Source organism: Staurois parvus, unplaced genomic scaffold (genome assembly GCF_062004578.1).
Source record: "Staurois parvus isolate SC_StPar_1 unplaced genomic scaffold, SC_StPar_1.0 ptg000047l, whole genome shotgun sequence".
Taxonomy (NCBI): Eukaryota; Metazoa; Chordata; class Amphibia; order Anura; family Ranidae; genus Staurois; species Staurois parvus.
The window spans coordinates 992,211-1,010,451 of record NW_028317843.1 but is presented as its reverse complement, the minus strand read 5'-3'; the positions used below and the strand labels follow the sequence as shown (position 1 = coordinate 1,010,451).

The window sequence follows — 18,241 nt, the reverse complement described above, 5'->3', positions numbered from 1 at the left end:
TTGTCTGATCAATAGATTAGCACATGAGTAAGTACTTAAGCCCCTTCAATAGGCACTAATTAACCTCATGCCTCTCAATGACAGAGATGTGGTGAAGAGATCAACCTTAACCTGACACAGAGCAACCAAAGGAATCATCATAAGCTCAGCTTTTTCAGGGTTAAACTAATTAAACCTTTCTCAGTCATATATTGAAACCCCTATACATTAATTTAGTTTGTAGTTGATTGGGTTATCCCTTGAAATAGCAGAATCACTGCAACATATCACCCTACCATTCTTTGGCAGCCATCTGCACATTGAAATTACAGAACTCAACCTAATTTTTAGACCCAGAAGAGACAACTTAACTGGGAAAAGATGAAATTTGTTAATAAAGAAAAACCTTTCAAAAATTCTATTTCATCATGTTTCAGGTAAATCAAACAACCATCACAGGGATCAAACCTCTGTCAGATTTTTATTAAAGTTTATCATCCCTGTCAGGGAGACTTCCCTGATGACCACACAAGAAGTGGAAGTCCACTACAGTAGTAACATGGATGGAAGTAAACCCTGTCAGAAGTTAAAACCCTTTGCCAGTACATTTAAAAAAAAAAAAATTTCATATCTATGTTCCCATTGGCGAAATTTGGCTTGCTTCTTGTCTTGATGGCCACAAAGGAATTAAGAGCTCTTTCATATGATCCTAAAAATGTTTGTGTGCACTGGTGTGCATAGCGTAGGAGTAGTAAGGTGTGGTGGGATGCATTGTTACAGTGCATCACATTATGTATTTATTTAATTATTTTACTTTATTAAAGTGTCACAAAAGGGCATTTCAATCAAGTCTATGCAGCACACCACACCGCCACACAGTGCTATGGTGTGAACAGGGCACATAAAAAAAATGGTTTTCTAGGTGCTCTTGCATTGAGTTTGTGTTAATCTGTGCAGTTTATTGCAATTTAATAGATTTGGTGTGAATGAGTCCTGATGGAAAAGCTCTCCAATTGCTATTGCAACAGCAATACAAATTTGACAAAGGTTCTTACTCTTTTTTCCCTCTGACACCCACCAAGTTGTACAGTAGCCAGTGCTTTAAAGTGTGTAATGGTGTTGATTTTTCTTGTTGCATTTATATTTATGATTTATATTATGTCTCAATCATCAGCATTGAAAGGTTGTGGTCTTTAAAGGATAAGTTCACCATTTATAACATGTTACATGTTACACCCACGTTTAGGGTGTAATATGTAACATATTACTGTAACACTAGCCTCTATACCCTCCCCTACCCCATTGTGAAAGCTCATTCACAGAGTTCTGCGAATGGAAAACTACAAGTCCTGACAGCCTTTGCAGCTATCAGCTTGTAGTTCTCAATGAACTACCACGGCTTTGTTGAGTGTTGTGGTAGTTATTATTATTATACAGTATTTATAAAGCGCCAATAGTTCGCTCAGCGCTGTACATTACAAAGGGCGACAGAACATGTGACAGAACAACAACAATACAATGCAAAACATGAGGGGATCGAGGGCCCTGCTCTTTCGAGCTTACAATCGTTCATTGATTCTTCCTGTCAGTGTGAAACATATGATGTACAGGCTGACAGCTCACACTGGCAATCTGCAGGAGTCCTGCATGGCACCAGCAATTTGCTGATCGCAGGTGCAATGCTTTCCAGGCTCCTGAAAAAAAAATAATAATGCACTTATTTATTTATTTTTGAAGGAAACTTATCCTTTAAAAGTAAATGCAAAAGCTGCTATTGCTGACCTTATTTTGTGGATGAGATACTGATTTAATGGTGTCAGTATTCTTATGGACTCAGAACAAGTATGCAGATTTAAAATTCTGACCTTTGACTTTTCTGCTGCTATAAGTATAAAGCATTTTTCTCCTGAAAAAATATAATTTTTTATTTTGTTTATTTTTTTAATTTAATTTGATTTTATTTGTATTTTATTTTTTTTAATACCGTAACTGTATCTGACAGTTAAGGCTTGTTTACACCAATGGGTAGGGATGGCTTCATTATTCCCCAACCACTTTCCCCAACACTCTGCAACCATCCCGTATCCACGTGCAATGCATGTGGTTGCTGTATGCTCGTGCAGAGTCCAAGGGGTTAAAGCAGACAGTGAGGAGGTGATGCAACACTTCCTCACGGCCTGCTAAATGCTCTCTGAAGAGCAGTCTGAAAATGAGTCCTTAAGGTATTAAGCATAGGCACTCAGGTTGAAGTGGTATTTCTAAGCTGAAGAAGTTTATCTCATGAAGGAACCTGTAGCCGCCTGCATTTGATGACCACGGTTGGCTGTCCTAGTGATCACATGCTCAGTAATGACACTTATTGGCTGCTGATCATTAGTAGAGGCGTTTAGCTATCAGAGACAGTCCATAGTGGCAGCTGACAGTGAGCATTGTGAATGCTTCTAGCTCTCAAATGAGAGATGCAGGTTGACATACCTGTACCTTGCAAAGTTAATCTGCAAATTACAGATGCCTAGTGGTGCAGGAAATCATGACATTTACATTACATTATATACAGATGACCATTAGAGGAAGCATTTACAAATCAGCATGGAAAATACAATTTCAAAAGCATGGAATGGGACGCAGGTAAACATTTAAAAATGTGTTCCATCTAAGACTTGCCAGAATATATGCTTTCTTAAAAAAAAATTTCTTTCCTTAGGCTGCTTTTTACGGTTTTAGTATTTGAAGTCATAAATGGCCTGGCTTTCAGAGAATATTGAGTAGTTAAACCTGTGACTATTTCTGTGACAAAAAGTGGATGGACCACCAAAGGAGAGAGCAGATTGAAAAATCGGACAAAATCCAAGCACCTTCATTTTAGTTATAGGTAAAATACAGTATTGTGGCACACTAAAAATGCTCTGAATTGCTGTCTGGCGATCATTGCGCTATACCATTTCAAATTACCCTGCTGTATATTTTTAGTTCACTAACAAATAGATTTTTGTGTACATACTGCTGACCTCAAAATATCAAAGAGCTTTAAATTATATGCTGTACATTTGAAGTAACCCAGATAAATATATAGCACCTCACGCTTGGTATATTTTAGAGAAGTAAGCACAAGATTACATGTTTCTAGGACAACATAACTGCTCTTGACCTCAATATATTCCAGAAATTCAAAAATAAGGTCATGCCAAGGTGTTTTTATGAACTCTTTATGAGTTGCATATATTTTTATTGATTATATAGTTTTTAATAAACTAAGTGCATGGATTCTGTCTCTGTTACATGTTGTTGAAACTACAAAATAGAATTAGGTAAGAATCACTTGTAGGGATCTTGTGAATTTAATGTATTTTGCTGTTAATTGGTACTCTGCATTAGCTAAGTTTTAAAGTCTTGAAGGAACCTTCTGTAAGGGTTTAGTGCAGGGGTAAGCAACCTCCTTGACACTGTAGCTGTATTGAAACTACAAATTCCATCATGCCTCTGCCTCTGGCAGCCATGTTTGTAGCAGGGAGACTCTTGCAATGCATCATATAATTTTTAGTTTCACCAAAGCTGTAGTACCAACGTTGGAAAAAGCCACATGTCAAAATCAAGGTGCCCCTTCACAGTATAGGCCCTAAACTGAAAAATATATTAACCCCTTCCCACTACCACCTTCAGGACCTTTAGGAGATTCTAAATGCTAGGAGGGGGAGGCAGATATTCTGATCATGTGACTGCTGTAATTGGCAGTCACTCAGGTCACATTATTGGAAAGCTTCCATTCGCAAGTATGCATCAGGTGCTTTCTGGTACCCATTCATTACTGTGCTGGGAGCACGCAGGGAGCACACAGTAATATGTTTACCTAGGGATACATATATAAGCTCACCCACCAAGAGGCCGCATAAATGAGCCAAGTCAGCGGGAACTGGTTGATCAGTTGTGAATATATATATATATATTTATATATGTTTACCGTACTCAGTAATTCACTAGCATTGTATATTAACCTCTATTAGTCAGTTAATGCATTGAAAACAATCCACTCTGATAAGGCATTCTTATATCAACAGTTGGTAATAAGGGAGGCAAAAGTTATTGCAAAATGAATGTTTGCTCCTTCTAGTGGGCCTAGTCTATCCTTAATATAGTAAGAAAAAATGTAAGAACACCAAGCAATGGGAAATGTTGCCAATGGGACCACAGGTCAAAACAAAACCAAATATTTAGTAGAGGAGGGAGGGTTAGAACCTCTAAATTCTTCTTACTGAATTTTTTATTGCTTTCTGTCTTCCTGTCCCAGAAACAACAGCATCTCCCGTTTTTGGATAGCACAAGTGAAAACTTTCCAATGGAGTAACAGAGAGAAATAAGAAAGTAGACACTTTAACACTTTCATTCATCCAATTCTATCAGAGGTTAAGCTTGAAAATGAACTTTTTATGTTATGCTTTTACAGATTTTTGTTCCTGTAAACCATAACCTTTCCAGTTAAACAGTAATCAATTTGGGAATTCTAAAAAATACTTGCAAAAATCACTGTTAGTTTGAACATAGCTTCATTTTAAGCCCCAAGTTCATTTTTTAGTTCTTTACATGCCCAGACTTTATTCACATAACCCTTAAACAATTAACAAATATTTTCAGTCTTAGCATGCTCAAGAATCAAGATCATCCTGACATAGCTGGAACCTTTGGGTAACAAACATAGATTCTAAAAAATCTGCTACCAGGATATGCTAACTTGCAATAAAACAGTAGAAAGCTCTTACTAATATATGTTGCATGTCAACGAAGACAGCTAGTGAAAAGGAACAAATAAGAGTACCCCTACGCATCAGGACCATATCAGTCAGTACTTGCTGATCGGGCAATCCCATAACATTTCTACCCATATACTACAGAGTGACATTTGGCCATTTTTAATGTCGGCAGAATGTTAGTAATGAATGATCTCTTCCAACCTCCTTCCTCTTGCTGAGCAAGCACATTTCATAGAATCAGCAGACACTATCATTAGACACCTCCATACCACATACTAGTCCTGCAATTATTAAAAATATCCCAGTTCTGTGCACAGTTGTACTATACACAGCCAGATAGTTGAAGAAAATGATTCTGTAGAATCCAGATACAGCAAATATAGTATACATTTATATGATTATGGTATAACTATGTAAAAGATACTTTGGAAGCATGCAGTATTTTGTTTCTGCTGACATCTGCCCAGTACCTAATATGTAAGTGTTCCTGACATGTAGAATAATTAGTTGTAGGCATATGACATATGGTTTTTCTTTAGTGGGGTTAGCATACCTTGAAATGTTTAAAGGCTGGTGAGCCTAGAATAGAGGAGGTAAAGACACTGTGGTTGTGCGGGTTGGGGCAAACTCATGGATTTAATAACATGGTGAAACGTGGACCGTGGACTGATGGTGGACCGGTTTTGGACAGGACAGGCTTGCATTAGATTAAACTGTAGCAACGTGACCCTCTAAACAAACAGCACTAAATAGACAATACAGTTTATTAATAGAAATGCGCAAAAATGGCAATCCAAAGAATATATGGGCAATAAACAACCCACTGTTACAATATGTGGGCAACAACTGGGCAATCAATACAATTCGTGGCAATGATGATAACAGGGTCAATAAACCATTAATTGTACTGGTGCTAGAGGGAACTCAAACTGATTAGCCTGAGTGAGAGCAAGAACATTTCCAGCCATGGAAATTATCAAGGGATTTGTGTAAATTTAATCTAGTGGGGAAATCTGGCATCTCTATTGGTGCTGCAATTATGTATTTGCCACCTGCAAAGTATATATCTAGTGGTTAGCTCAGCCTTTTCATGTTTGTAGGGAAGCAATGGATGCATAGTTTGACATACAGGGGTTCGACAAAAACTGGAAACACTACATGATTTGGAGGTGTGAAAGTGACAACATGTTTCACTTTGAAAGTGGAAGTGATGTAAAATTCTTCTGCTTATGCTGTGTGATGAGACACCTAGCTAACAGGTGGGAAGCCTCACTTTCATTATTCACTGTGTGCTTTGCTAGTAATACAGAGTCAGAGCTTATTGAGCTTCAGAGAGGGCAAATTGTTGGTTCCAGCTATGCTGGTGCCTCTGTGATTGAAGTTGCCAATTTATTTCCCATGTAGCGAGGTACAGTTTTAAAGGTTATGATGGCAGATACACTTTCCGTGAAAACGTTGTCTGATAAGTGCTGTCAACTGACGGTCATGGTCAACTGACTGAAAGAGAAAAAAGGACATTGTGCGAGATTGAGACCCGGAATAAAAAACAACTGCTGCAAAAGTGGCTGCAGAACTCAATCTCAGTTTTCACGGGACTGTGCCATGTTCTTTTGTCTCTTTCAGTCAGTTGCCTATGTCCGCCGTGCTTATGCTTATCAGATGACGTTTTCCTAAAAACTGCCATCATAACCTTTGATACTGTACCATGCTAAATTCAACAACAGAATGCTGTTAGTCGATGTATCTATGATTTAAGTAAGATGGGATTAGGGTTAGGGGGAAGCTATATGCTAAATATGGGTGTATAAGGAAACACGGTCAAAGAGATGACCTAAGCCTTTAAAGAATATGTAAACCCTAAAACCACCCATTCAGTTTAAAATAGAAATGAAAGGCAAAACATTTCTGTATACATATGAAAAACATAATAAACACCTTTTTTCCCCTTTTTTTTTATTGGCAACCACATACTCTCTGTTCTTAGATGCACAAGGATTTTAGAGAGCTGCCAGAGGAGAAACAGCAGCACACTCAGTTTTTAATAGGAAAGCAGAGGGACTGGCAGGAACACCAGGGATTTCACACAAAGGAAGCAATAAAAAGAGAGCAGAATACTTTTTCATACAAGTATAGGGGACAGCAGGGACATATCAGGAATGTGAAATGTTGTGTGCATTTTTTTTTTAAGGCTGCAGTCAATGCAAAAACCCAAGAATTCAAAAACAACAATCCCTCTACCAGAGATCCCAAAAGAAACAATAAAATGTCAGCATCTGTCAGAACTGAAATATCACTTTTGAGTGGACTGACCCTTTAGTCTACAAGAGAGATGTCATAATCTTACCATATTTTTTGTGGCTCAGATCCTTCAACTTCTAAGTAATCATATTTTTCCTCTGTCTGAAAATCTGTAAAAACAAGCGATATGGTGTCTCCAGGTTCTGTGAAAATCGTCCATGTGCAATCAGCGTTGTTATGGTATTCATTGGGAAATCCAGGGCTTGAGATTATTCCATTGGTACCTCGTATAGTGCCTCCACAAGCATCTTCAGCTGTAAAATAAAGATTTATTTGACTAAACATAGAACAAGATGCATTCAGTGTGTTTTATTTCTCATTTTCTGTCTTGGGTTCTATCATTTTCTTTGCAATTGTGAAGGTAATCTTAAAATTGGGACATTTTGCAGTGAGGATTTAAAGAAGTATATTTAAAATGAAAATGTTACAGGTACCCATTAGTCCAAAACTTTAGGTCCACTGGTCACCCCTGAAGATGTCATTAAAAAAATGCCAATTACAACCCCCCCCACATTAAAATACCTTTGTCCCTGAGTCCCGGTCAACAATGTATTTTATTAACCTTATCAGGGTTAGTAGTTGTGTGACACCTTTGAACCAAATAAATTTTTACATTTATTTGCCTACTTGATTTGGCAATAACATTGCTGTTACCTATGATATTGAAGGCACATATATTGTTTCTGGGGAATAATCAGTATTTTCTTTTTACTATCTTACAGGAATAATTTTATTTTTATGTATTCAATAGCACAAAATAAGTTAACAAGTGCCCCTTCATCCCACATTTGACCAATGATATTTAGCTGGAGTTGGTCTATAAAGGAAACCTGTAAAAAGAGAGATATGGTGGCAGTTCACTGTACACTTGACAAAGCTAATAATTATTTTGAAAAATAAATTATAGTAAATGGGGTCAACACGTGTTTACTTTAGACACCCAAAAATCTGCATATTTCTTTCAGAATTCAGAATCAGCTAGAGATCGTTCAATGAGCTCAGCAAAACAGATGAAACTGTGTTCACCTTAGTCAGCCAATCACCCGTTAGCAAAAATTCAGTTGGTTTTTCATTTGCATTATGCATGATCTGCTATCTTTCACTTTGAAGCGTCTGCATCTTTCCTAAATCAACCCCAATTTTACTGCAGCTACAGATTTCATTCCATGATTGCCCTTTTATCAGGATAATAACATTATGTGGCTTGTATAAATATTCAGAAGGCTTAAAAGGAATGTAAAGTGGCTTTTGTTTATATGTTATTTCTTTATTTATTATGGCCTGGATTAAATCATAACATAAAAAACAACTTTTTTTTAAATCAGGGGAATAATATAAGCAGCATTTCATACTGCATATGAAAAGTCAGCATGTAGCACTCTCTGCTCCTTTTTTTTTTACACATTTTGTTTTTTTTTTCATAATTCCTTTGTTGAAAACAAATTCTTATAATTTACACAGCTGAATAGCTTAAGCAAACCTTTACTCACTTTTACCACTTCCTTTTATCTTACTTGTCCTCTCCAGCTTTCAGTAAATTGCAAAATAATTTGGCAGCTTCGCATTTCCACCGTTCTTGCCTAGCTGAGCATGAGTTCCCACCCTGGCAGAAGCCTCTATGATACCATGCCATTCCATGCATCCCTTTAGGCTTTGGGGCTGTGTAGAATACATTGAACATGTGCTGTGGAGTGTCATCAGGGGACTGGCTGCTAGGGTCCGGACAAGACAACAGGCCTGCTAAAGACGTCAGCTAAGATGATGGCATTGACAGAACCAGCATGCAATGTCTTTAACTTATTACAGCAGGGTAGCGCTGGATTTGCTTTTGGGTGTTTTGAAGGTGAGTATATTATTGCATCTCAACTCAAGGTAAGCAGAAGTTAAGATTAAAATTAACCCTGCTCAAAAAATTAAAGGAACACTTTGAAAGCACATCAGATCTCAAAGGGGAAAAATATCATTCTGGATATCTATACCGATATGGACTAGGTAACGTGTTAGGAACGTAAGGATGCCCCATCATTTGATGGAAATGAAAATTATCAATCTGCAGAGGACTGATTTCAAAGATACCCTGAAAATGAAAGTGAAAAAATGATGCAACAGGCTAGTCCATTTTGCTGAAATTTCATTGCAGGAACTCAAAATGGTACTCAGTAGTTTGTATGGCCCCCACGTGCTTGTATGCATGCCTGACAATGTCAGTACATGCTCCTAATGAGACAATGGATGGTGTCCTGGGGTATTTTCTCCCAGATCTGGACTAAGACATTAGTCCAGTCTGAGATGCAACCTGATGACATCGAATGAACCGAAACATGATATCCCAGAGGTGTTCTATTGGATTTAGGTCAGGTGAGCATGGGGGCCATTCAATGGTATCAATTCCTTCATCCTCCAGGAACTGCCTGCATACTCTTGCCACATGAGGCCGAGCATTGTCATGCACCAGGAGGAACCCAGGACCCACTGCACCAGCGTAGGGTCTGACAATGGGTCCAAGGATTTCATCCCGGTACCTAATGGCAGTCAAGGTGCCATTGTGTAGCTTGTAGAGGTCTGTGCTTCCCTCCATGGATATGCCATGACTGACCCACCATCAAAACGGTCATGCTGAACAATGTTACAGGCAGTATAACATTCTCCACGGCTTCTCCAGACCCTTTCATCACATCTGTCACATGTGCTCAGGGTGAACCTGCTCTCATCTATGAAAAGCACAGGGTGCCAGTGGTGCACCTGCCAATTCTGGTGTTCAATGGCAAATGCCAATCGAGCTCTATGGTGCCAGGCAGTGAGCACAGGGGCCACTGGAGGATGCTGAGCCCTCAGGCCACCCTCATGAACCCTAGGTTCACACCTAAGCACTTTCTGTGTTTTGCTGTTTGCAGAAACGCAGTACAGTCCGTTCAACATGATTTCTTATGGGATATGTTTACACCTGTGCGTTTTCACCTGGTGCTGTTTTTGGACAGGGTCAGTGATTTTTTTTTAAGGCAAAAAGTTGTGTTTTTGTTTCTCTAGACTTCAATGGAAATGCTGCAGAAAAACATATATTGCGTTTTTGCTGCATTTTTTATGTGTTTTGCATTTTAACCATTTCAATACCAGGCAATTTTACACCTTCCTGCCCAGGCCATTTTTCACGTTTCAGCGCTCTCACACTTTGAATGACAATTGCGCGGTCATACAACATTCTACCCAAACTAAAATTTTATCATTTTCTTCACACAACTAGAGCTTTCTTTTGGTGGTATTTAATCACCGCTGGGGTTTTTATTTTTTGCTACATTAACAAAAAAAGACCAAAAAGTTTGGAAAAAAACCACGTTTTTCTTTGTTTCTGTTATAAAAGTTTACAAATAAATAATTGTTCTTCATAAATTTAGGCCGAGATGTATTCTGCTACATGTCTTTGGTGAAAATAACCCAAATTAGGATGTATTATTTAGTTTGTAGGAAAGTTATAGAGTTCACAAACTATGGTGTATATCTGAATATTGATCAATCCTGAAGTACTGACAGCCAATCTAATTTCTTGAGGTCCAAGAATGTCAGAATAGTACAGATATTCCCAAATGACCCATTTTTGCAGAGTAGACAGTCCGACGTACTTCATAATTGGCATGGCGAGTTTTTTGAAGTTGTATTTTTTTTGTCATAATTTTTCGGAAAATGAAAAAATTAAAAGAAATTTTTTTCACTATTTTTTTTTTACATACTGTCACCAGTGCAGTACAGCATCATCATATAACTGGCATGGCGGTGAACAGGGACACTGACTGGTGACAGTATGAAAAAAAAAATATATATATATTTTTTTAATTTTTTTAAATTTTTTTATTATTTTTAATTTTTTATTACATTTTTTTTATTTTTTTTTTAAGATTTCTTTTTCATATTTTACTATGACCAAAGTAGTACAATGTTACCATAGTAACATTGTACTACTTTGGGGAAGTGATCAGTATTTTTTTTTACACAATTTTCTTATAGCAAAGAATTACTTTGCTATAAGCAAGCATTTACCTGAATGAAATCGATTCATTCAAGTTTTTTTTTTTTTTTTTTTGTGCTTAGCTGTGATTTGGTCACAGCTAATCACATGACATGTGCATGTGATTAGCTGTGACCATTCACAGCTAGGCACTAGTATACAATGGATGGCATGAATGAAGCCATCCATTGTATACAACTGTCATGTGACCTGCTGTGATTGGTCACACCAGGTCACATGGTACCAGCAATGGGGGTCGGTACTCAGATCTGTCATCGGCCGTGTCCGAGGTACACGGCCGGTGACAGATCGCACCGCTGCGCGGCTCTGCATTAGCGCAAACTGCGCATATGCGGGAGCACGCCAAATGGCGTGCACCCGGAATGCCGAAGCACTTTTGAAGCCACCAAACGGCCATTGGCCGGGCGGCTAATGGTTAAATCTGCCTAGCAACAAGGAAAAAAAAAACGCATAAAAATGCAGCAAAAATGCAAGTGCAAAAACGCAAAAATGCAATGCAGAAATGGCTCAAACACAACCTGCATAGGTGTGAACCTAGCCTTCTGTTTCGGATTGTTTGGTTAGAGACATTCACATCAGTGGCCTGCTGGAGGTCATTTTGTAGGGGTGTGGCAGTGCTCATCCTGTTCCTCCTTGCACAAAGGAGCAGATGTGGATGGGTTAAGGACCTTCTACAGCCCTGTCCAGCTCTCCTAGAGGTACTGCGTGTCTCCTGGAATATCTTCCATGCTCTTGAGACTGTGCTGGGAGATACAGCAAACCTTCTGGCAATGGCACGTATTAATATGCAATCCTGGAGGAGTTGGACTGCCTGTGCAACCTCTGTAAAGTCCAGGTATCGCCTCATGATACCAGTAGTGACACTGACCCTAGCCAAATGCAAAAATAATGAAAAACAGTCAGAAAAGATGAGTAGCGAAAAAAATGTCAGTGGCCTCCACCTGTAAAACCATTCCTGTTTTGGGGGTTGTGTCATTGTTGCCCATCTAGTGCACCTGTTGTTAATTTCATTAGCGCCAAAGCAGCTGAAACTGATTAACAACCCCCTCTGCTACTTAACTGACAAGATCAATATCTCAGGAGTTTAATTGGCTTTATGTTTTTCTCTGATTCTCTGCTATACTCTGATATTCTGATTAAAAAGTGTTCCTTTAATCTTTTTGAGCAGTGTGTATATATATATATATATATATATATATATATAGTGACAGTGTGGCGATCTGTCACGATGTTGAAAGGTGGATTCTCAACAAGGCAGGTTGAGGGCTCCAGGGTAAGTGTTTGGTGCAGAGGAAAGTGGCTTTTCACTTTCCTCATTTGTTTGTAAGGTCCACTTTGGGACCTGGAGCCTGGAGATTTCAAAGCGATTTGGGAGGGATGAAATCTCCAATCCTGGGACCAGGTTTTGGGAATGGCCAGGAGACTGATTGCACAGGTGTGTGCAGACCTTTTCATAGAGGCCTAACCAGGGCTCTGGGCTCCACCCCGGCAGACAGGTGTCAGGAGGGCTCCACCCTGGCAGACAGGAGGTATCTGCCTTGGAGTCAGGAGGGCATCACCAAGGAGAGGCGAAAGCCAGACTAGCTGTGTGCTAGTGGCCAGCTGTGTGTGAGAGCCATATTTTGGAAAGAGTCTGTAAGAGACAGACAGAAAACTGTGTACAAGCCAAGAGGCTGAATTGTCATTTGCATGTGTTTGATGGTGGATACCCCTGCGTGGGAAGCTTTATGGAACATTTTCTTTAAATAAAAGTGGGCTAAAAAGGCCTTAAGAAAAGAAAGCAAGTTGCTGTTTGCGTTTAACAAAGCTCTACCATTTGAAGCGAGTTCCCACAATATACATATATATATATATATATATATATATATATAAAACTCTTATCTTTGAGTGACTTAACATAATAGTTACACAATTGGTAATTTGATTTGTAAAATATAAGGTTCGACGATAAATATAAATATTAATTATTTGATGGCACTTGAGTACTTAAAGAAATTAAAAAGATTAAGCTGTTTTGTATATTTTTCTAAATTAGGTCATATTTATTTTACATCCCATATATGGGGAAAACAGAAATATACATTCCCATCAACCCAATAAAACCTACTGAAAAAAATATATAAACCAAGGCACATTATGATTCTAACAGGAGTCATTACTCCTACCTCAAACAAGACCCTACATATGATAATAAGTGTAAACAAGCATACTTAATTTCAAAATGTCTAAAGGCAAAATAGAAATTGCAGAAGATTTTAAATGCAGTGCAACAAGAATTGAAGTTTAGGCTAGCAAACCAGTGTTTATCTCCTTATCACTACGTGAATCCTGCTGGGTTAATGAAACTGTGGCCATACACTGCAGCAATTAAATCAACATCTGATGTTAAGGGTGCCATCAAAGTAGATGCTCCTAAAGCAATCCGGTTATACAGTAATTGCTAGAATTTGATTTCGGCAAGTGTGGCAAAGATTTTTTTAATGCAAGAGCTTGATGCTTCCAGTGCACAATGATCATCTCCATATGTCATTTAGTCATAAAACCAAAGACTCTTAAGTAAATTCAAAAGGACACTAAGGAATGTAAAGTAAACCTATTACAAACCTGAGCAAATGATAAACTGTTCAAACTGAACATATTGTGTATTTAATATATAATCCCATTCAATGAAGACCACATGAAATTCTACTTATTCCCATAAAAGTTTAGTTAGGTCTTGTCCCATCATGCCTTTTGATTGGTGTTTTAAATATGTCACACAGTCTAAATGATAAATAAACAGGATGGGGAAGTGAGAGGTGCGAGGGTCAGGCTCAGAATTTACAGGAAAGAATTAAAGCAGAACTTCACTCTCTCAATCAACATTGACTATTTTTGAATCCTTATGCTGCCAGCATTAGTAAATAGATAGGAAAGTATATCATATTTACTTTTTTTTCAACTTTTGTTTTTTTTTTTTACATTTCTTCAATTACTTCCTGGTTTTCATGCCTAGGCAAATAATGTCATACATCCCAGGAATCTTTAGGAGGAGATGGAGAGTTCTCAGCTCAGCCAATGCCTGAGATAAGGGTAGATGGACTCCAGGAAGTAACTGCTACATGAATCATCTGCCCTTACTCAAGATAGCCACTGCCAGAAATATCAAGGGGTGTTTTTCAAAATGAATTATCAGCAAAATAAAGCATGGAGACATGGATGGATGAGGGAGTTTGCTTTGAATATTAATGCATTAAATAGCATTTTTGGTTTGTGGTGCTCAGATGTAGAGCAGTCCCACTTTAAGTTCTTTATATACAGTAACTTCAGCTAATAATACATCTGTATTTAGTGACTATTTTAACATATAAACGCTATGTAATACAATCCTCACGCAGGGTAAACCTATGGTCACTATCACCCCAATTATCTATAGAATGCACAAAATACATACATTTCCGGTTGCCAGGGTATTACTTCCCCCTGGGAAGCTACAATTATGAACAAGAAAGAGATCAAAGTAACTTAGTTACAAAACCAGATAATTGTCATTATGAAAAACATGTCCAAGCAAAGAAAACAGTAAAAGTCATATGTTAAAATATGAACAAGAACCTAGTGTCCAAATCCATCATACACTAAATGGTGCGGGCACATTGGAACTATTGTTTTTATTGTTTCCATGGACAGAGGAGGCTTCTATGCCGAGAGAGCTCTCACTGTGTCAAAGATCGTTCCCAGTCACTATCAATGTTCTGGAGCTGTCGGGACCGGCTCTCAATCATGTGGTCACTGTGACAGCCAATCACAGCGGTCATGTGATTTAGTAGACCTTCCTGCCCCCCAACCATAATAGCCCAGTTACCAGGTAGCTGAGGTAGGGTGTCAAGGGGTTAAATCTGTTGTAAAAGTTTAAAAAAAAAAATGAAGCCTGTGCAGGTTTCCTCCAGGTACTCCAGTTTCCTCCCACACTCCAAAGACAAGCTTGTAGATTAATTGACTCCTGTCTAAAATGGCCCTAGTATGTGTATGTATGAATTTAAGTTAGGGACTTTAGGCCTTAGGGGCCTTGAGGGCAGGAACTGATGTGAATGTAATATATATATATATATATATTATAAAGAATAAAAAGTGCTGCAACATTATTGTCCATGTCTCTATGCAGCCACCAGCTCTATTTAGGTATAATTCACCAGGGAATGCTGCTCACCAACTAGCTGTGCACTGTATGATCAGTCGCCTCAATGCCTCCTCCCCCAGTATTGCAGGGCATGACCTCCCTTCTAATATAGGAAACCCTGCAGACTTATCCTTCTAGCTGCTCTGGAAGCCAAGGCTCGTACCACCAGGAAATGGCACTACAAGGACTTCATTTAATTCACTGCTTATACTGTAGCAGTTGCAGATTGCAGCACCCAGCTTGGCTCAAATGCACAAGATAAATGTGCAAAGAAAAATTGTACCCATGATGCTCATATGTTTCAATGTCAGTATATTAACAGGCTCAAAGGGCACAACCAGGCAGTCATCAATATAAAAACCTTGACATGTTTCCTATGAGAAAGTGTTTACTCATAAGGTACATCTCGTATATCCCACCATTTGGCAGCTACGACAAATTTGAAGAAAAAAAAAGGAAAACCGTTTCCTCCCTTATTTTGTACCCTAATAAACTTTTATGTATTACAAGCTTCATTCAAAAACTGATGTTTTGCAGCTACTTCCCAGTCTGATTGTGTGGAAGAGAGCCATCAATGACAACCCAGATCAAATGACCAGGAACAGGGGCCTGGGTATTTTGGGATTCACAGAATGCCATACTGACACTAAAGCAATCAGTAACAGCATGGTGTAAATCGAACAAGGCGACATATATATATAAAACACAAACACAGGTACCTTTTTCTCCATGCAGTTCAATTACTTTACAAAGCTGAACAGCCAACAGAGATACAAAGCAATCTTGTTACTGTATTTTATTTGAATCATAGCACATTTAAGCACACTGCCACACATCCATAATTCTCAAAAAGCTCAATTATATTTTATACTTATAAATCTTTTTAAAATCCTGAGTCATTTATAAATTACCTAGATATAATCTTCAGTGTTCTAAGGCGAATACAAATTGTAATATACAGATTAAGACAGAGACTAATGACATAGCTGGTCAGAGCTGTGCAAGTTTACAATTTATACTCACATTAAATAAAGTTGTAGTTAGTGTTTTTACTTTGATGACCTTGGCTGTAAAACAATATATTTTAAGACTTTAGTCTGTTGAAATAATTAAAGCTGAAACATTATAATGGTCTCCTCAGTCCTCCAATATGTCCTATTACATAGTTACAAATTGTTATTACTTTTGAGATTGGTGGCATTTATCAGTGTTACCCAGCTGGGAAACAACACGTCATCTATTTTATCAAGAAGAGCCATTCCAAATGAAATTGAAATTCAATTGGATTTTTTCTTTTGATATGTGTGGTACTAGCTTTAGCTGCAGACTTTGATAAACAGACCCCTTGATGTTGACGGGAGAAACGTCTTCATTTTGGTACAATTTCTCCTCATTATATTTATTCAGCCTTGTCACTTCTTAAAGAATGAGGGCAACAGTTTAACACAATGAAGAATTTGATGAGGTTTTATTTATAAGTTATGTTGTCATTTGTTTGAGACATGGTTTTGCTATTTGTTGCTTGCGTAGCCTGGTATTTTGTGTTTTTCTGTGTTTTTCTTACAGGTCATGGTAAATATCCAGCTGATCATTTGAACCTCCCTCCTTATTCTCTGGAAGCTTATTTCAGAGGCAAGGGGGAAGCAATAAACTCTAAAAAAACACTAATTACAATGGAGCAAAAACTAAACTTGCTTGGCGGACTAAGAGGGTGAGAGATATCCAATATTTCCAAAAGTATTGGGACACCTGCCTTTACATGCACATGAACTTTATTGGCATCCCAGTCTTAGTCCATAAGGCTTAATATTGAGTTGGCCCACCCTTTGCAGCCATAACAGCTTCAACTCTTCTGGGAAAGCTGTCCATAAGGTTTAGGAGGGTGTCTATGGGAATGTTTGACCAGTCTTCCAGAAGCACATTTGTGAGGTCCAGCACTGATATTGGACGAGCAAGCCTGGTTAGCAGTCTCTGCACTAATTCATCCCAAAGGTGTTCAGTCAGGTTGAGGTCAGGACTTTGTGTAGGCCAGTCAAGTTCCTCCACCCCAAACTCAATCATTGATGTCTTTATGGACCATGCTTTGTGCACTAGTTCGCAGTCCTGTTGGAACAGGAAGGGGCCAAACTGTACCCACAAAGTTGGGGCATGAAAAGGTCCAAAATGTCTTGGTATGCTGACACCTTAAGAGTTCCCTTCACTGGAACTAGGGGGCCAAGCCTAAAACCTGAAAAATAACCCCCTCCACCAAACTTCACACTTGGCATAAAGCAGTCAGGCAAGTACCATTCTCCTGTCAACGGCCAAACCCAGACACATCCATCAGATTACCAGACAGAGAAGTGTGATTTGTAACTCCAGAGAACACATCTCTACTGCTCTAGAGTCCAGTGGTGGTGTGCTTTACACCACTGCATCCAATGCTTTGCATTGCATTTGGTGGCGTAAGGCTTGGATGCAGTTGCTCGACCAAGAACACCCATTCCATGAAGCTCTCTATGCACTGTTGTTGTGCTAATCTGAAGGCTACACAAAGTTTGGAGATCTTTAGATCTTTAGCTATTGTCTTCCCAGACAGTTGGTGACTTCTGTGCACTGTGCGCTTCAGCATGCGCTGACACCGCTCATTTTACGTGGCCTACCACTTCATGGCTGAGTTGCTGTTGTTCCCAGTTGCTTACACTTTGTTATAATACCAATAACAGTTGACCGTGGAATATTTGGTAGCAAGGACATTTCATGGATGGACTTATTGCACAGGTGGCAACCTATCATAGTACCACTCTTTAATTCACCAAGCTTCTGAGAGCAACCCATTCTGTCACAAATATTTGTAGAAGCAGTCTGGATGCCTAGGTGCTTGATTTTTTACACCTGTGGCCATGGAGGTCATTGGAACACTTGAATCCAATGATTTGGAGGGGTGTCCCAATACGTTTGACAATCTCTTTTCACTGTCCTGTTAAGGGCTATTGATGGGACAAGAACTGTAAGTATTACTCAAAGCTGATCTCCAGTCAACCTTCAAACTCTGCTATT

At 38.6% G+C, this 18,241-nt stretch overlaps 1 protein-coding gene across 1 annotated transcript in view; it reads right to left on the bottom strand.

The window, feature by feature from the left end:
* The window catches only part of CSMD3 (CUB and Sushi multiple domains 3), a 1,455,553-nt gene that overhangs the window by 923,112 nt on the left and 514,200 nt on the right, over nucleotides 1-18,241 (bottom strand). Inside the window, exon 5 of the mRNA XM_089664334.1 lies at nucleotides 7,069-7,276. Coding sequence (XP_089520460.1) covers nucleotides 7,069-7,276 — 208 coding nt within the window. The remainder of the gene's footprint in view (nucleotides 1-7,068; nucleotides 7,277-18,241) is intronic.